This window comes from the organism of the source record quoted next, unplaced genomic scaffold (genome assembly GCF_019419815.1).
Source record: "Pyrus x bretschneideri cultivar Hongxiangsu unplaced genomic scaffold, Pyrus_bretschneideri_v1 Contig23, whole genome shotgun sequence".
NCBI lineage: Eukaryota > Viridiplantae > Streptophyta > Magnoliopsida > Rosales > Rosaceae > Pyrus > Pyrus x bretschneideri.
The window spans coordinates 4,560,335-4,580,666 of record NW_025999535.1 but is presented as its reverse complement, the minus strand read 5'-3'; the positions used below and the strand labels follow the sequence as shown (position 1 = coordinate 4,580,666).

General features: G+C 37.1%; 1 protein-coding gene, 1 long non-coding RNA gene, 3 other non-coding genes and 1 pseudogene across 5 annotated transcripts; 1 reads left to right on the top strand and 5 right to left on the bottom strand.

Annotated features, from left to right (window-relative positions):
* Positions 1-832: 832 nt before the first annotated feature.
* LOC103931532 (ethylene-responsive transcription factor 4-like) lies at positions 833-1,900 on the bottom strand. The gene is given in 2 exon segments (XM_048585802.1): positions 833-1,251; positions 1,253-1,900. Coding segments are annotated over 2 exon segments (693 nt in total). The 3' UTR covers positions 833-1,206.
* Positions 1,901-9,538: 7,638 nt separating this feature from the next.
* LOC103947660 lies at positions 9,539-10,983 on the top strand (annotated as a pseudogene).
* Positions 10,984-13,263: 2,280 nt separating this feature from the next.
* On the bottom strand, positions 13,264-13,458 carry LOC125478148. Its single transcript, XR_007258908.1, has one exon. It is a non-coding gene; the product is annotated as a U2 spliceosomal RNA (small nuclear RNA).
* A 1,237-nt stretch (positions 13,459-14,695) lies between these two features.
* On the bottom strand, positions 14,696-16,270 carry LOC125477922. Its single transcript, XR_007258781.1, has 2 exons — positions 15,313-16,270; positions 14,696-15,234 (listed from the first exon to the last, which is right to left on the bottom strand). It is a non-coding gene; the product is annotated as an uncharacterized LOC125477922 (long non-coding RNA).
* LOC125478149 lies at positions 15,429-15,624 on the bottom strand. Its single transcript, XR_007258909.1, has one exon. It is a non-coding gene; the product is annotated as a U2 spliceosomal RNA (small nuclear RNA).
* A 2,939-nt stretch (positions 16,271-19,209) lies between the features above and the next one.
* LOC125478151 lies at positions 19,210-19,404 on the bottom strand. Its single transcript, XR_007258911.1, has one exon. It is a non-coding gene; the product is annotated as a U2 spliceosomal RNA (small nuclear RNA).
* Between the last annotated feature and the right edge of the window lie 928 nt (positions 19,405-20,332).

Sequence of the window (20,332 nt, the reverse complement as noted above, 5' to 3'; positions counted from 1 at the left end):
TCTCTTCTGATTCGGTCCTCATAAAATACGCAGCGGTTTCCCCGTCGGTGCCGCCTCCTAAATAAAATCCAAAGAAAAGCAGGAACAATCGAGAATCGCTATGCTGAAGGAGCCCTCACAGACTCACCCTGACCCACCGCATCTCACCGTCTGATTAGGTATCCGTGCGATGGTACGCAGATCACGAGACCCATCCGTGTGAGACAAAAGAGAGAGATGGAGCGAGAGCCCCATGCTTTCAAATCATGACGCCGCACCGTGTGTTACAGCTTTTTTTTTTAGTTATTTATTTTCAGTTTTTTAAATATTTATATTCTTCTTCAATTTGCTAACAAAAGCCTAGTGGGAATAAGTGTGCGGGAAATATAGTCTGATCTATTAAATTTGTTACATTGATGGGTGGAGATACGAGTGCGGCGAGAGCATAGCGATACATCAAATCTGATGCATCGAGCCTCATAATAGATGGATACTTCAAAAAAAGTTTAACAATTTCTAATGTAATATTTTGTGTACCGACTTGTGTTTTTTATATATAAAAAATTATAACGGGCAGCGGGTCTAGAAAGTGACGTAAGCAGGGGAGATTTTTATCCAACGTGCGCACCTGAAATTGAAATCAGGCGGCTGCTGCGCACATTAGAGGTGTCGCAACCGCGCCGCGCGACAAGGCTTGTCAATCGGGAAACAATGCCGGCGACATGTCTGTTGGATCGACGGCACATAATATCCAAACTAGATAAATCTAACGTAAATTTCACGAAACAAAAAAGGGGTTTTGTTGGACGGTTGTTCGGATCCGAACAATAAATACGAAATAATAATCGAGTGATGATACAGGATGAAATGTTTCATTTCATAGCAGATTTCTGAACATATAACTACGAACTGTACAACAGAGAGAGAAACCTAAGATCTCTCGGATGGGATTTAAAAACAAAAAGGAAAATTAGAAAAAGGTCGGGTGGGTTTTTTTTCTTTTCGCTTTGGGTTATATACACAAGGAGCTGTGGAACAGTTTAACATTATACAACTGCATGTAGGGGCTAATTTCAAAATACATGACAGCTCGAGCGTTGCTAGCTTTCTCGTTTTCTAACAGGGGTGTTTTTTTTTTTTTTTTTTTTTTTCCCTACCATAAGAAAGGAACAAATTTGGACCGGAAAGAAAGAAAAGGGGTGATCTTTCGCGGCGGGCGGCGGGAGTTTAGGCGACTTCCGAGGGGGCAGGGAGGTTCAGGTCGAGATCGAGCCGTACTGTTGCGGGAGCTACGCTCGAAGTCGACGACCGAGGACGCGGAGTAGTCGCTGTGCGCCGAACCGGATATGGGAGCCGGGCGGTCGAACCTGCATGTTTCGCGGGCGAGCTGGAAGGCGGCGGCGCCGTCGGCCTGTGCGAAGGCGTCGAAGAAGAACACTGGACGGGGCACGGGGAGCGGGCGGAAGCCGCTCGCGGCGGTGAAGTAGCCGCTACCGGTGGAGAAACGGGGGCTTTTGAGAGCAAGGTCGAGTGGCGGCGGAGGCGGCGGGGAGGAGGACTCCACGGTGCTGCTCTGGCTGCTGGGGCTGTTGCTGACGTTAGTCGCCGCCGCTGATTTAGCGGCGTTGTTCATGTTGACGATGTTGACGGCGTCGAGCTGGAGCTCAGAGGGGGTGGGGAAGTTGGTCTTCGCCTTGCCTCCGCGAAACTCACGCGCCGCCTTGTCGTACGCACGCGCTGCGTCCACAGCGGTGTCGAAGGTCCCAAGCCAGACACGGGTCTTCTTCCCGGGATCTCTGATCTCGGCGGCGTAGCGTCCCCAAGGCCTCTTCCGGACACCCCGGTACCGGATCTCGTTGGATGTTGGATTCGGGTCCTCGGAGACGGTTTTGGATAGGGACTTCGCCGTCGTCGGAGCCATGGCTGCTTTGGAGAAAGATGTGAGCTTTGTGGTAAAAAATGCCGAAAGAGAGAAAGAGAGAGAGGGAGGTTTGGCTGAGGAGAGAGAGGGAGTGAAGGTGGATTTTATAGCGAGGAGAGAGTGTAAAAGCGACGCTCCTTTTCGGGCGCTTGTGTGTTGTGGAGAGTGGAGAGTGCACAATGTGGCGTCTCTTGCACGAACCACCTCGGTTACTTCTGACCACCTCTCACCTCGCGCCACGTATTTTCTCCCTTCCCAAATTTAATGCTGGTTGTGGTACGCTATACATACATTGTAGTTCGGATTATACAACAACGTTCTTACCTTGTTTGGTAACTAAGATTTAGTAAAAAGATTTTTTTTTCCATTTTAGATGTTTTTTTTATATAAATCCTTTTGCAATGGAAATTTTTTCATTTTCGTATCAATAAAATCTCGTTATGTAATCAATTTTTTAACCTCTTTTTCATCATAAGATTACGAATTTATTTATTAGGTCATTTCCAATGCATCAGAAAGTTTGAACTTAAAATGTTATATTTGAGTCCAAATAACAATCTTTTTCACTATAATGCAGTGGAAAGTTAAAACCTATATAAAAAATTTAGTCAATTTAAAACTATTACTTGGGTTTCATCTAAGGTGGAGCTCATACCTACAAGGAAAAATGTTATTTCAACAAGAAGAACAAAATTTGCGTTTTGAAACCGACCATCTCCCAATCCACATTCTCAAATTTGAGTTCTAAATCCAACATTTTCTTCTCAAATGCACATACTTAATGTTAAAAGTCAAATTTGAGTTTAAAATTTTGCCTTTGAGATAGCCTTAGTCGTGCATAATAAACCATTTCAGAAAGAAGACGCTCATCACATAAAACATTAGTAAATCCTAGCTTTATTTTATTTTATGACTTACACAAATATTAAGCGTACAAGGTCGAATTTTAACATTAATTACACAAATATTAAGCATACAAGGTCGAATTTTTAACAGAGCCATCAAAATTCAACTCGACCAACGGTGGTTTGGGAACATTTATGATTTTTTTCTAGAAGTAGAATGGCAATGTACAAGTTTTTAAGTTGCCTATAGATCATATTCCTCCTCCTGCACTTGATTTTGTATAGTGGTTAGGTCCATATTAAATATGTATCATTGTGTCAATTTCGTTTACTGTTTTTGTAGGGTTGAATTTAATTTGTTATCTAACTTATTGGAAATATATTAATTTTTGAGTTTATAGCATTATTCTTCAAACGGGTTTGTTTCCTTATTTGCTTACTAGCATTAGACGAGCAGATTCTGGTTTTAAAACAACGACATTGATGCTTTTTACTCCTTTTCACACAATTAGTGCATGAAAATTATATAGACATTGAAATTTGAAGTGTGAAGTGATGAAAATAAGGTGTTTCTAACTCAAACATACATATTTTTTGGGTTGCATATGAAAAAATGATTTATATGACATGAGTACACTATTATCATAACCTTATGTGATAATAATATAACGATATGTCTGAGTTTCTTTTTACAACGTCGTATCATGTACAAATAAAACCACAATAACTTTGTAACTGCGTCATGTAAACTACTCTCATATATATGATTGCATGCTCTGCCTTTCCTTTCGAAGAGGAAAACGAACAGTATTTGATAAATGATATATTCAATCATGCTTGTCCACAATTCCCAATCGGTAAGTATACAACAAGAAGAATGTAAATTATTGTCACACAAAAAGGGATCCAAAAGTTTGATGAAAATTTGACCCCAAACGTAATACTTTCGCCTTTTTCAATGAGGGAAATAAACAAATACTTTTTTTTTTTGGCTTTCCCCATCTAAATAGTATTTATTAGAGGTGGCTAATCAATATTTTGAGTTGTTAATAACTATCTATTAATGCATGTTTAGTTTAATTTCATCTTACATCATCATCACCATTACCAATCACATTTATATATTACAATGATATCAAATTAAGCAGGTCTTAACAGATATCTATTAACAACCTAATAGGTTGATTTCCCACCTTAGTATCTTAATAGCATTTTAGTATATATGAAGATTATTTACACTTAATTTTCATAGTGTTCTTGTACAAAAAAGCTTTATTGTCTATTTATTAGATTATCTTCGAGATATATTTTTTTCATAACTGCAAGCATATATGATTTAATCAGTGATCCATGAATGATTTACATATCATCAAATTTTAGGACAAGAAATAGCAAAGAGTTTAGATGAAATATAGAAAAAGGAGACTAATATTTTATATATATTTAGAATTTTAACTTGCTTAATGAGTCAATGGTCACGGTCTTCTGTTTTAGAGCAATAATAACATCTAAGGTTTAAGTAGTGGATTGACTTGGTAGTTAAGGTCTTTTATTTTATTTTACTGTGTTCTGAATTCAAACTTACCCTTATTCTTATTTCTTAAAGTATTTCCAATAAAAGATGCGAAATATCTTGAAATTGGCATTTTGCATTTCTTGTTGATTGGAAAGCTTTCTAGTGCCGGTATGTAAAATACTCGTCTTCATCGGAAGATGTTAATAACAATATAAATTTACATCTTTAAGAGGTGGACTCATCTAGTTAAAGAGAGAAAAATAACTTAGACCCCAAATATACATATCTCGTGTTCAAGCATAACTCATAATTACATTTCCCAAAAACGTAAATTGAGATATAAATGTGGCTTTTACAACTATAGCCCTTATGTTTTCAAGATGACAATGTTGAAAAAGTAAAAAAGAAGACGACGAGTGGTACTTAATAAAGATTCACCTAGAGTGTGTGTGTGTATTTTTTTTTCATATAGTTTGTTTACCATATTATCTTTGGAACTAATCATTTTTTAAAAAATATTAAAAAATAATTGGTTACTAAAATTTGATTTTATCCATGTTTTACAAATAGTTTAAAGGTAATAAAAATTTAAAGCTAAAAAAAAAAAACCAAAGACTTTAGATTAAATGTTAAAATTTATCCAAACGAATTAATGTAGACTTAAAATTTTACATAAAACAATGTATCAGGATTTTTTTTTATTTGTTACAACAACAATAAAATAGATTTATTATTGTTATCAAATAACATTGAGGCTAAAAGAAAGTGGAGGAGGATTATCTTCTATTCTAATCTTCTTCTCCTTCATTCCTTTCTTATTTGAACGGTTACGGTTAAGCCACATCAACATCTTATATTGATTTTTTTTATAAAAACAATATAACAAAAACCAGTATGTGAGAGGAGATGAGAAAAGAGTATGAGAATAAAAGAGGAGAGAATAATACTCCAAATAAAGTTGTATTCTCTCATCATTCTAAAACAAATATGAGGTAAGCATGATGCACTTGTCAAAAAATAAAAGTAAGGAACATACACTTGTCAAATCACAATTTTGAAAAACAGACAAATAGTACTTAACTCAAGAATTCTCTAGAAAAAACCTTTTTTGTTTTTTTTTTTCTTTATTGGAAGATGAAAATTGACTATTAAAGTAGAAAATTATAAGTTCTCAAAATTTTATTTTACCTTGTAAATCATCCTTTTACGTTATTTAATTTGTTTCTTTTGTTTTGGGGTTATTTTTTGGCTGCCCAATCAACGTTCTAATAGCTACTTATGTTATTCATCGTTATTGTTCATGAGATTTGAGTTTCGAACATCCTCGAGAAGAATTAGATACATATGCTACAAAATATGATTGTTGACGAATTATATACATATGCTACTAAACATGTATAATTTTGAGACAAATATTAGCATTTTGATGAAATTTCCTAGCCGGTTTCATAGCTGGTAAACTAATAGAACAAATTTTGTTTATTAAAAAAGAAATTTCTTAAAAAGGAATATATCAATATGTAAATCGTGGCAAAACCTACAATTATCTCATTGTTTGTTAATAATAGTGTTAACGCGTGATCCTTTTAGACCTATTACAATAATGTATAGTTGTTTGGACTTAATACATGGGTCTTGAAAGAGCCACAAAAGATGACATGATTAAGACATTAGGCTTTTAAGCTGGTCCAAAAAATTCAGCAAACAGAGCACTATCGCAACAATGAAAAAGAAGTCTACGACGTGACATAAATGTTTTCAAGCCTAGCACTCAGGTAAAGTGCTTTCCAATCACTCTTGAACGAGCATTGTGCCCAAGACGAGTTGATCCGAGAAATCATGCGAGTAACCCTATGTAAATTTCGTTTCGAATGGATAGTGGAAAAGTAGCTTACAAACAGTGCCTCCGTATTCAACTAATTTATTGGTAGGACGGTGACATAATTAAAGACCCAAGACTTTTATAGCTCATTAAGGGCCTATACAAAAGGGTCGAGTACCCCTTATAAACGGTCGAATCCGCAAGTGTAAAATTACATTACATTGTCTTGAGAGCTATATATTGTAATATGCAACAAAAATGTACCAAACCACTATAGTGGATGTAACCCATTTTCAAGGGGGAAGCACTTAAACTATATTGGCCATAATATAGTTTTATAGTTCGAACCCACCAAGGGTTGACTATACTGGTCTTGTGTTGACATCCTAATTTTGAATCGTTAACAAATTGCAACAAGTTATCTCTTATTGCTCTTTTATTGTATACAGTTCATTTGATTATCCTTAAATAACACACATGAAGTAAGCAGAATGCACTTTTTAAAATGTATAAAAGAAAAAGACAAATGAGACTTAACTCAAGAATCACCCAAATAATTATTACGGAATATCATTTTTATAATTTGAACGTCTCAAAGTCCTGTGTTTAGATTTAAATAGTTTAATTACCAATATTTTTTGTTCTATCGCAATTAACCTCTCAATTGAAAAGTTCAAGCTCTAAATTTTTCTCAGGATAAAGTTAAAGCTCTAATTGTTCAATGCATGTTAATGTGAGATTAGAGTGAAAAAGGAATTAGGATTAGACATTAGAGTTAAAACATGATTAGTAAAGTATCAAGGGAAAGAAAAAGGATTTCGACTTGCTTTGAATTAAAACGACTGAAAAATAAAAAAAAAACTTCAAAAATGCTTTGAATTTGAAATGAGTAGGAGAGCCCGCATGGAGCGTTGATGTCACGCGCCACACGTGCCCATGCGCCCAACATGCCAACACCGAGAGCTAAAAGAGAAAAGTATTCGCTCGGTCAACGAGGCGTTTGACCCACACACGGTAACGCGCGCACTCTCAGATTACTCACTCGGTGGGGCCCATGTGGATAACAAAGCGCGGCGATGCGCGCTGGCGCGTTTCTGGTGAGGGCCACGTGGCGCGAGGACGATGGAAGGGCGGCTTTCCGTAACGGCGGTTATGACGGCGCTGTCGTCGCGTTTCGTGCTGCCGCTTCTTTTGTGTTATGGCGATAGACGGAAAGTTTGTGGCGGCGTTTGGGTTTGGGTTTTGTTGGACTTTTTGGGCTTTGGTACGAATATTGTCGGCATGGGCCCGGCTCTTCGCCGCGTGAGATGGCTCGTTACTTTTTGAACTGGTCGCATCGGATCCGACGGTTGTTACTGTCTTTGGCTTGTTGCGATGCTGCCACGTGTAGAGGTGGTTTTAACAGCTCTTGCGCAGGCCACCGCAAAGGAAAGTTCTCCGTATATTGGACTGATTTTAAATTGAAAGAAACAAAAGTACTTGTGTGTCATTCTAGGAAAACAAGAATAATGATTATTTTTGTTTAACTTTTGAAATCTTTTCCTTTGAATATTTGACAATTTGGTGCTTCGGTATATATTATACTTTATAGTTTTTGGAAGCAGATTCTTTGCCCTTCTACTTTTCGTGCTTTTTTATATTCTTCTGTTTGTATGATCACGGTTAAACCACGTTAACATTTTATATTACTATTCATTTTTATCTTATTATCTCTATAAAAAAAAATATAAAATATTGACGTCACTTAATCGTGACCACATAAAACAGAAGAGCATAGAAGGACACGGGAATTGAGAAGGTAGAAAATCTGCCTCCATAGTTTTTAGCAGTTAGACCTTATTTATTGTATTTTTTTATATCGAGATTACAATTAAAACATATGGAATATAGAATATTTCATGGTTGGATATATAAAAAAGAATACTTTATTGTACATTTGAAAATTTCTTGGTGTAATTACGATCCAGTTTGAATTGGTTTCCTTCTCAATTTTAGGCAAACCGATGAATTGTTAAGTACTAGTTTGGATTGCTTAAGTTTTTCAAAAAGCAGCTTTTAATTTTATTTTTTAGCTATTGTATGTATTCGGTAAATGAAAAATAAGCTACTTTCTTTGAGGAAGCGGAAAAAGAAAGTTAGGTAGGAGGTACTTCGAAAATTCTAACTTTTCTCGTAGTATGCAGAGCGACAATACCACTTTAATGAATCTTTCTAAAATCCAATAGTACCCCAACAATTTTTACAAAGGAGTTTTAACGAATAGTGTCACATCCTGGTCCTAGGCGGATCACTTTCCGGGGCCAACTCCATCACCGTAGCACGATATTGTCCGCTTTGGGCCCCGACCACACCCTCACGGTTTTGTTTCTGGGAACTAACATGAGGCCTTTTGGGAGCCCACTGGCTTCGGGTTCCGTAGAAACTCCGAAGTTAAGCGAGAAGGGGGCTAGAGCAATCCCATGATGGGTGACTCACTGGGAAGTTGCTCGTGAGTTCCCAAAAACAAAACCGTGAGGGAATGGTATGCCTAAACCGGACAATATCGTGCTACGGCGGTGGAGTGGGCCCGGGAAGTGATCCGCCCAGGCCGGGATGTGACAAATAGCCTACGATACTGTTCATTTTAACGAAAAATTACATTTTTACACTAAAAATCAATTATGGTACTATTCACTTCATCCTATATTTTGTCTTTATCATTAAAACTCAAAGTTTTCATACCATTTTTATTATTATTATTTTTTTTTTTTACAAATGGCAACCGTCCTCTTAAGTTCACTATACATTCCCTCCACTTCAGCACCAAACCGTTGGCTTCCACCGCCCTGCCACACCCTAAGTATCCAACGCACCCAGTGTCACGCCCTGGAAATCATTTTTCCAAAACTATGAATAATTAAATAATAAAATTTAAACGGAACCTATTTAAATAGGCCATCAAGTATTTTAAGAAGGAATTCCTTCTCAATCCTTATGAGCGTCTCTCTCTCACTTTTATAAATGAACAATACTTGGCTACTTAAAGATGAGCAGCAACTCCTACTCAAAATTTCTCAAAATTGTTGGTTGTCAATTTATAGAATTTCGTGTTTATAACCATAATTGTTCATATTATAAATCATTATATAAAGATCATCTTTGCAAAAAATCAATTAAAACTAAGGTCGTTTAATCATCAAACTATTTAAAAACAAATGGACAGTATTGGTGAAAGCATTATGAACCGTCTATGTATTTGCTACAATATATTAACTAAATGATCTTTGTATTTACTTAATTTTTGCAGAGATGATCTTTACAATGTGATTCATATGAATGGTTCTGATCATAAGCACAAAACTCTGCGATTTAAACACTAAGAATTTTGAATACGAGTTTCTACTCATCTTTGAGTAGCAAAGTATTGTTTATAAATCTAGGAAATGATTTTCTTCCACCCCAAACACGCCCGGCATTAGAAAAACAAACATGCGTTTCAAGTTCCGACCGTTGATAATCTTTGCCCGGGAAAATAACATCCAGCGTGATTTCAGTTTAAAATTCCAAACCCAAACCAAAAACCATCACGCTCGCTATCCGATTTCACACAAACCCGTCTCCTACCTTTCCAAATTTCACAACTTTCAGATCCCAACGAATCCAAAGCTCGAAACTTTCACTAAAAATTCCCTATTTTACTTTCTGGGTAGGAATAACACGATTTGTTTCGTCCACTCAGTTGCAGATTCTGAAGAAAATGCGGGCTTTCAATGAAGTCTACCACGTGCTCGTGGAAATGCACAAGAGAGAGGGACTTATCAGTGAAGGAACATATGAGATTTTACAAGAGAAAAGAGTTTGGTCTCGAGCTTGATTTGGTTGCGTTTCAGAAGCTTATACTGTGGTTATGCCGGTATAAGCATGTAGAAGCTGCGGAAGCTTTGTTTAACGTGAAGGGGAAAGAGTTCGGGCAAGATATAAAAACGTGGAATATATTCTTAATGGATGGTGTGTGCGAGCGAAGTGAGGCGACAAGGTTTTGGAAAGGAAAGGAAAGTTGGGTACGGCACTCAAGTTATTTCGAGCAATGTGGGATCAGGGTTGCAACCCAGACGTGGTGACATGCAATTGCATAATCGATGCTCCTTGTTTCAAGAAGAGGATTCCTCGTGCATTGGAAGTATTTAAGGAAATGAATGCTCAACAATGTCGCCCAAATGCAGCAACATACAACTCACTAATTAAACATGCAAAGTACGGTGTATGGAGAAGGTTTACGAGCTTTTGGAAGAAATGAAACAGAGGAAGGGTAGCTGTCTGCCCAATGAAGTAACTTTCAATTACTTGCTTAAGTCGTCGAAGAAACCAGAGTAAGTTCCTGGCCTGTTGGAGAGAATGCAGAAAAATGGATGCAACCTGACTGGTGACACCTACAACTTGCTGTTGTAGTTGTATATGGAATGGGATTGTCAGGAAAGAGTGCGATATGCGTGGGACGAGATGGAGAAAAATGGGTTGGGACCTGACCGGCGATCTTATACCATTATGATTCATGGGTTCCATGATAAGAGAAGGGTCAAGGAAACTTTGCGCTATTTCCGTGAGATGACATCAAAGGGGATGATGCCAGAGCCAAGGACCGAAATATTGATGTATTCTATGAATGTCCAGTCGAAAAAGGAAGGTGGACAAGCAGAAGAAAATGACAGTTTGACATGGCCTTTGGGTACAGAAGTTTGAGAACAAGGTAAGACGTTCTTTCTAGTTGTAGGTTTACTTGAACTGCAAAATGCACTCTTTTGAATAATCAGCTAAGTACTTTTGAAACTGACGAAAAGCATTGTACTGTGTTTCGTAAAGCCAGAAAAGTAATCAACATTAAAAATTTACAATTTGATTTTTCTTTTCTCAAATTCCCTTTCTTCTTGAATTATTGGCATCTCAGAGCATTTCCAAAGAGATGTCAAATTTAAAACATCAAAATGATAGTGGCAATTTGACATTTTGTACAATATTTTGTTTCACCCGATATGTTAAATAATAATGTCATTTCATAATTTTTTTATTTTTTTTGTGGAGTCCAATAATTAAGGCAACCAATCAAATATTTCAAAAACTTAACAACATTTATTAAATATTATATTAAGCTATTAAAATATCATTTAATAAATTTGACGCTGTCAAATTTCACAGCAAAAAATTGAATGACTCAGCCCCACCTAAGAAATTGAAAGCTCGGTTGGAAAGAGTTTGTTGCCATTTTTTTTACTATTGTATGCCTACGTGACAATTTTGACATCTCCTTTGGAGATGCTCTCAAATTAACATTTTGGAACTGGAAATGAATAATGTAAAAATATAAAATATGATCAGATCTCTTAAGCTCAGCCTATCTACGTTGCCTTGCCTACATGCGACGCCCGCCTGTGCGCAGTTGGTGGCTGGTGGCGGTAGTTAGACGCGCTCTAAAATCATCGTACTCATGCCCCTCAGTCCTCCCTGAGTCCTCCACCAAGAAAACGGATTGAAATTTTTCATGGATTGTAATTTTGTTTGTAACCGGAAACTGCTTGGCGTTGAAAACTAGGGCTACCCTGAGGTACATTCAATCATGGAAGTCAATAGTATTTTGAAGATTGAATAGTTTTCAAGAAATTTCTGTTGCATTTCTGATGTTTTTCACTGATTCCCACCTCTATCAGTTTCATACTCTCATCAAAGTGAGCCTATCAGAAAGCTCATCTGGAACTAACCACTTTTGAACGAGACATATATAGTCTTCTACATCGCAGTTTTGATCTGTTTAAAAAGCCAAGGTCTAACACCGAAATTTTATTTCAATCCTATTGGCGGCGTGCAAGGATAGTTTTGCTTTGGTTGATCATATGCATTGTGTTTTTCCGCTTGGTTGAATAATTGAAAAATGAGATTATTTAGGAATAAACATTGAATGCTAAGATAATGCATTGAATTTCTGATAGTAGATCCGTAATAAAAAAAGTGTAGTGATTGTTTCAAAAGAAATGAAACAAAAGATACGGTAAAGTTATGACGATTGTTGTATGAGGTCTACTTGGAATTTCATCCATTGCTGCCATAGAACTGGTTTCAAGTAATGGGTAATGCCTACCCACTGCCAAAGGTGCTGCAGAAACTCTGAAAATCAAAATGGTTTCGATTCTCATTGTTCGTCGGAATACAATCACGTGACTTCACATGAACCGTCGATCAACTCAATCATTCCATTCAAGTAATGGGACCATCATACTGTTAAATATTGGCCAAAACGGAGGTGGCAACATGGATTGATTGGTAGTAATAATGAACATAGAATTTTGACTTGCAACAAAATGGCCACGCCACCAGTCGCCTTAGCTGCCAAAGTCTGTTGGGAGTGTCACGGGCTACAACACCTTTTAGTGATCACACCACTTTCATTCTGTATTTTTTTTCTCGTTATTCGTTATTTGATTAAATTTTTAGATTTGAGAAAGAAATTTAGAACCTTGATAGCAACCATTTTGAGCAGGAAGAAAGAGGACCGCCGAAAGGATAACATATTTAATTTGGAGATGTTGAGGAGCGCCTTGAACATGCAGTGATCGATGTACATAGTGACAAGATCATTCCAATAGAAAATCATCAAAGTCGTCTTTAAATAATTGAAAATTGAGTGAGGCATGAGTAAACTCAAATAAAAATATTGTGAATAAAAAAGAATTGGATACAGTTCTCTCCCCCTTCTGCAATCATGAAAACTGATTTGCGAAGTGTGAAGTGATTAAAAATCTAAATCTATACGTACGGTACTAGAATTATACGTTAATGAGGCTGTAAATTATCGAAAATCAGAGATGAAACCCTTGAGGCACATACGCTTTTCCTTCATCCCTAAGAGTTGTTGGTTTCAACTTTCAAGTGTTTAATATGGACTCGGATTCGATATGAAATAGAGTCATGAAACTCGAACTAAAATCACCGTAATTGAATTAGAAGTTGAACAAGACATGAAAACTGTAAAAGATTAAAACTAGATGTGGTGAAGTGCCCCAGGCCTGAGCAGTAGTGCAACGCTTAGGCGACGCGTAAGAATCTTATAAAAGGTTTCTCTTTGTAAAATAATCTATGTAAATAAAAGTTTAATATAAAATTGCAATAGAAAGAACTAGGCATAAAACCACAAAGAATTGAACTAGTTTTGGTGGGATGCGCCAGCCCGAGCAATAGTGCAACACTTGGGCGACACGTGAGAGTCCCAATAGCAAGCTATTGTAGTGAACTCTCCCCTTAAAAAAATTAATTTAATATCATGTGGACCATTGGTCCACGTATCAGATATTAAACTGATAAGAACAGATACTACACTTGATCTTAGCCAAAAGGCCGAGAAAGGTATGCTTAATAAAAAATTGTAAAACCTTATTTATTCTGTCTCTTTGCTTAACCATTCTTGCTGTGGCCGGTGTGGGACTAAGATGTTTATGACATGGGTCCTAAATAAGTTTGCATCGCCCACATTTTTACTGCAATGCATGCATGCATCCCTTTCCTAGCTAGGAGGTAAAAACCTTCACAGGGACGTTTGAAACTTTGTCTTCTCGATTCTCTTTAAAAACTAATGGCTCTAGGATCATTAGGGATGGATAAACCGATAAAGGATCGATTCTTGTGTTGTTTTCGCCAAACAACATCGAAAGGTGCAAATTAAAATCAGTCATAACGAAAGAATTCATCAAGATTTAGATACTCAGTCATAACTTTAATAAAATCAATTGGTTTTAGTCATATCTCAACCCTCATGTGCATTCACAGAGGTAGAAGTCTGCACATGCGTAGAAAGTTCATGTCTTCGTTGCATGCGGTTAAAAAGGATTGTCTAAAACCCAACCTTACTACGTTCAAGAGGGGTGAATTGTGTGACTCTGTATTAAGTAAAGATTTTTATGGCTTTTAAAACTCTATGAACATTCAATTATGACTTTTTGTGAGTCTACAAAAATTCAAGTGTATTCAAAATTTCATTTATTTTAAAAGATTTTCGAATTCATGGATTTTTATAGACTTTGAGTGCTTTTATAGTAAGTTTTTTTTTAAAATTTTTTAATTTATTTATTATTCATTATCAGCATTTTCACCAACATGTCGCCACCACCACACATTGGATGCTCCTTGCTTGTGGAGCAGCATACCGCATACCGAAAAAAAAAGGTGAGGTAACGCCCCTGCTAAATGGTTTGAGAATGGAACAACATATCACCATAATTGCCACCTCTACAACCAACATCACCAGCCCATCACCATCACCATCGCCTCATCCCTACTCCTCCACCACCACACCACCACAATCAACACCCCTACTATTACCTCCATGACCATAGACACCGGCTTTACCATCACCACTTTGCCGACAATAACCACGGGACACACTTTCACCCCTACCATTGCCAGCACCTCATAAGACCACTTTATCATGGTCATGATCACCATTTCAATAATGAAAACTTAAAAATAATAATGCTTATTAATAAATTGGTTATTAAAAAGTCCATGACAATCCACAAAATTCTAGCATTGAACTCTTTAGAATTTTACAAAAGTCTATCGTTAAACTTCTTTATTTTCCACAAAAAATATATCATTAAAAGTTTGAAATTTTTATAGAGCTTATAATAGTCAGTAAAAGCCTACTAAATCCGTGAAAGTATATTACTTCAAAAACTCAACAAAAGTCCATATAAATTTTGATACCCCACACCCGTAAGTAGTGTTGAACCAACACGATCGATGGACGACATCTTAAACATTTCTATTGTCAAAATATACAGAAAGGAACATGGAATCACTTCCTTCAACTCCAAGAAAACTGAATTCAATTCCGATCAACCCCCACTGAAATCCAACAATGACAAGGACAAGGATACTCCATGCTTTCAAACAGTCCTACTCCTCCCACTCTGGACTCTCCCTCCAGGTACGTCTACTCAAATTTACCAGAGTAGTGCGGTGTGTTATGGAATATTGGATGACATGAGAATATATCCCAAAGTTCAAATCTAGGCTTTGCCTCCATCCCAACATCAAATCTCTCCTTTTCTTAGCGAAAAAAGATCTCTCCAATCTGTTCACTCGCTCTACGAAATCGGCATCCAAGTCTTACTCAAAGTCTCAAACCCTACATAGGGAGTTGAACAAGGTTAACCTCTAGTAATAAACGGGCATCGTTAAACCAGGTGTACGATAGAGAAATTACCTAGATTTGGTGGAGTCGCAGGGCTCATGCTTTTCCTCCACCACTTGAACTAGAATCATGTAATTGAATTAGAAGTTTAACAGGGCATAAAACTGTACAAATTGAAACTAGATTTGGTGGAGTGCGCCAGGCCCGGGCTGTAGTGCAACGCTTGGGCGACACGCGAGAGACCCAGTAGCAAGCTACTGCAATGGACTCTCCTCCTTAAAAAATTAATTTAATATCGTGTGGACCATTGATCCACGTATCAGATATTAAACTGATAAGAACAGATACTACACTTGATCTTAGCCAAAAGGCCGAGAAAGGTATGCTTAGTAACGAGCCGTAAAACCGTATTTATTCTGTCTTCACTTTGCCCTTTCTTGCAGTGGACGGTGTGGGATTAACATATTACAAGTTGAGAAAATGGGGCTAACTTCCATGCTGTTAGAAAAAGATGCTTAAATTGTTAATACCAATGCTACTTCCACAATCATAAAAAAAAAATAAAAAAAATAAAAAAAATAAAAAATTGCTCACAATTCATTAGAATTATGCCATTCAAATTCTTTTGTTTCAGTTGTAAGATTACCGAATTATTGTGCTCGTAGTGATGAGATTATCAAATTATTGTGTCTTACATGCTTGAATTTGAATTTTCTAATTCTTTTTTTTTTCAGCAAGAATTCTAATTCTTGGATTATTCATTTTGTTTGTTCACTAATGTATATTTTATATTTTCTGATGCAAAAAAGATGATCGTCGGACGAGGAGTTGAGTTGAGGACAGTGTTCTAAAACACGGGCTAGGTGGCTGCTAGGCGGCACTCGGGCTAGGCGGCCTCGGTAGCCTCTTGGTTTTGTTTAAAAAAAAAAAAAAAAAAAAAAAAAAAAAAACTCTTTGTACTAACGACAAGAGAGTGATCTGTTGAGGAAGGAGAAAGAGATCTGCAATTTCGTTGTTGAAAGAAGAGAGAGAGAGAGACATCTGGAACTTCTTGAAACCATCACCGTCGGGGATCACCACTACACTGGCCCTGATGCGAGAATTATGCGCACACAAGTTAACCCTCTTTTTATCATTTGTAGTAAGTATGTAAGTAGGGATCGTTCTAGGCCGGGGATTAGGAGAGATTGCAAAATCACTTGGATTTGACTCAAAAACGTAAAAACACAATATAAGACACCAAACTAAACCATATTCTAAAAACACAAACTAAATTGATTTCTAACTACTATGACTCAACAAAGTAAAGGGGGATTGGATTTGGACGAATTTAAACTAAAATGGATAGATTGTAAAGAAAACAAATTGTAAATATGAATTTGATGGAATTGAATGGATGGGAAGCTAGCTAAGGGGTTCATCTTCACACATGTTATACTTGCACACAAAATGATTTCTAATTGCTTTTCAATAAACCATGAATTCTCAACACCCCGGGTTAATTAGGTCCGCTTAAATTAACCGTCAAGTTTTCCTTAAGTTAATGAATTGGATGATTGCATACGACAACCCAAAGCATTCCCCACAAGTTCCCTACATGAATTGCATAATAGAGATACAAGCAAGAATCATTAAGTTCTTTGAAAACCATAAGTGTTGACGAGGCATTCGTTACTATGAATTGCATGAAACTTATGCCAAGAATTTACTTAACGCGATTGTTTATAAGCAACCTCCACTACTTGTGAATATAAGTTCATAACTATTAGGTGAAACTTACTTATATTCTAGCGTCATATTCATGCATGAAAATTAAGCCTGCACTCTCAATAAACATACATAAATAGGTTATCAATCAAATAGTTAAACAAATTGAATCCACAACTTATGAAACGCAATTGGAAGTAATCAAATCATATTGCAAGCATAAACATGTATTTTGAATCCCCCCCTAGCCAAGGGGGGGTTTAGTTCCTCATACGTACAAGACAAAGAGAATTGAAATTAAACATTGTAATCGAGGAAAAGAAACACCTAAAAATTCCAACAACTCAAACTTGAGTTGTATGAATGTTTAGGCACTCTTCTCCTCCTCTTTGTTGTGGCACAAGGTCTAAGGATAGGTTTTGGAGGGATGGGGAGTGGTTGGAGTGGCTGCAATGGAGGAGATATGGTGCAGAAATGGAAGGGGGAGCCACTGCAAAGGCTTGTTGTGTTAGTTGTGGTGTGTTTTTGTGTATGAATGCATGGGTTTTTATAGGGGGAATGGGAGAATATGTGGATGATTGTTTAAGAGTGCATGTGGCTCTTATGATTGAGAATGCATGTGGCTGAAATAATGATGGAAAAACAGCTAGGAAAAGAATGATTAAAGAGGGAATGCATGTGGAAGTGTGGCTGCAAAGAGAAGGAGAAAAGCTGGAAAATGGAATGGGATGCACGGCAAGGTGTGTGTTAGGTAATGGGTGCATGTGTTGGCTGAATTAATGAAGAGAATGCATGTGAAAAACAGCTAGGGTGAATGATGATGAATGCATGTGGATTAAAGAGTGAATGGTGGCTGCAATGATGGTGTGGAATGCTGGAAATGCAAGGGGAAGGTACGGCTAAGGGTTGTTGTTTATGTGAAGTGTGTGTGGATGGTGGTTTTGCATGGCTTTGATGGATTGTTTGATTGGGCTAGAGGTTTTGCATGGCTCAAAGGATTGTTTGATTGGGCTAGGCCCTTTGTTTTATGTCCTAAAGTGCATACAAGGCCTTCAATTTCGTCCAACACTTTGGCTTCAAGCATAAGCTATCCATTCTTAGCCCAAAAGTGCTCCGAAAAGCTCCAAAATGCACTTCTTTGCTCCTTTAGCCCTTAGAACCTGAAAACATACGAAAGTAACTTAAAAGACTTAAAGAACTAAGAAATAACAACGTAAATGCACAAGAACAAGTCAACTAAGTTGCCTAAATATGCTTCTATTAGGCCCACACAATTCAGTTGATTTTTGGGTTGGGTTGGTCGGGATCTGCGATTTGATGAAGATGAAGGCTTGTTTGCTCGATGATAGGACGACACCGCATGAAAATGGTAACTGGGTTGTTTAACCCAAGGGATTTGCGTTTTGATGGAGAAGTGAAGAGAAGGGATGGAGACTTTGGAATTGACGGCATAAAGAAAAAAGAAAATGAGAGTTGGGTGTCAGAAATTCAATGAACAAAGAAAAAGACTTGTTTAATAAGATGAGAGTTGGGTGTCAGAATTGATTTAATGAACAAAGAAAAAGACTTGTTTAATTAATAATGGATTGAGAATATATAATAAATTAAACAAAATATCTAGAAGTTGTTGTCGAATCCTTTATCATCTTTAGGTTAGAGTTTTCTTTGTAAATAACTAAACATACAAGGTCTTTTTGGGTTATGTCTTTTTGGATGTATATACTTTCTGTAGTCTTCTACTTTTATTTTTGCATTTTATTATTCTTTTATTATCCATAGAAGTATAGTTTTTTAGGTGTAAATAGACACTTATTTATAAGATATATAATAAATTTACATAGGCGCCTAGGCGCTAGGCCCCTACCTGCCACTCGACTAGCACCTAGCATTTTTTAGAACCTTGATTGAGGAGCACGCTAAGGTGAGGTATCACCATCTTTGGAGTTCCTCTCAAGATTATGAACTAGTGATTTCTACTCACCTATTGTGGTGGGATGTGCCCTACAAACATCAGGGCTTAAGGCGTGCTTAATATGACGTCATCATTGGGTAGTTAGTTTACCATCTGAATTTTTTTTTGTTGTTTTACAAGAACTTAAAATACACATCACTGCGTTGCTATTGCCAAACCTACCACTACTAAAAAAGAAAGAATTATGACATGTTTCTTCTTTGTAAAATCATCTATGGAAATAAAAGTTGAGCATAAAATTGTAGTAGAAAGAATTGGGCATAAAATCGTAAAGAATTGAACTAGTTTTGGTGGGGTGCGCCAGCGCAAACAGTAGTACAACGCTTGGACGACACACGAGAATCTCAATAGCAAGCTATCGTAGTGAATTCTCCCCCAAAAAAAATTAATTTAATATCATGTGAACCTTCAACCCACGTATCAGATATTAAACTGATAAGAACAGATACTACACTTGATCTTAGCCAAAAGGCCGAGAAAGGTATGCTTATTACTGTTTCGTACAACCTTATTTATTCTGTATCTTTGCTTAACCCATTCTTGTTAAGGCCGGTGTGGGACTTAGATGTTGGAGACGTGAGTCCTAAGTAAGTATACATTAGCCGCAGTTTTACAACAATGCAATGCTAATGCCTGCATTCCCTTTCCCATCGATCCTCATTGAACTCCAACAAGAAGAGGAGAAGGATCGTACTCCTATAAGCTATAGCTGTTGTCATTGATTAATTATAACTTTATATATGACGGGAAAATTTTCTCTTGCAAGATAGTCTGACATATCATATTAATTTGATGCAGACTAGTAATCAAGCTGAACTTTATTTAAATGTGTAGGACGCAGGAAGCGCCAGCAAGGGGGAGGGTGGGTGTAACATTGTCAGAAAATGTTGCGAAAGAGAATATAAGTGGTTATATGGCTTGTGGGAGGGTGGAGGGTGGCGGTGTTGCTGCTTGTTGCAAAATGGTTGTGAGAAGTTAGCGGGTGAACTTGAACGCTTTGTGGAACGAGGGAATTTACGAGGGAATTTGGTGGTCAAGACAAAGTCAAGAGACTCATTGCGCAAAAAGATGGAATAAAATTATTGTTCCATATAAAACGAGAGGTGTATGCATCGAGAGGATGAATACATCACCTTACGAAAGGAACAATGTCATAGGAAACAAAAAATATGACCAACCAAAGAGATTTGATCAAACACTCGCTTGTTCCGGGGTTGGGGTGTACCGGCCATGATGTCAAACTTCTTGTGCATTCTGGAGAAACTTACACACAGATAGGAAGTTCCTGCTTTCAGTTCTTGCAGTTTAAATGGTTGTGTCTGAATCTGAACCTGCTACATTAAGCAATCTGGAAACGACATGATCGATGACATCTCAAACATATTTTAACCTGAAATTCAATAGTGAAAAAAT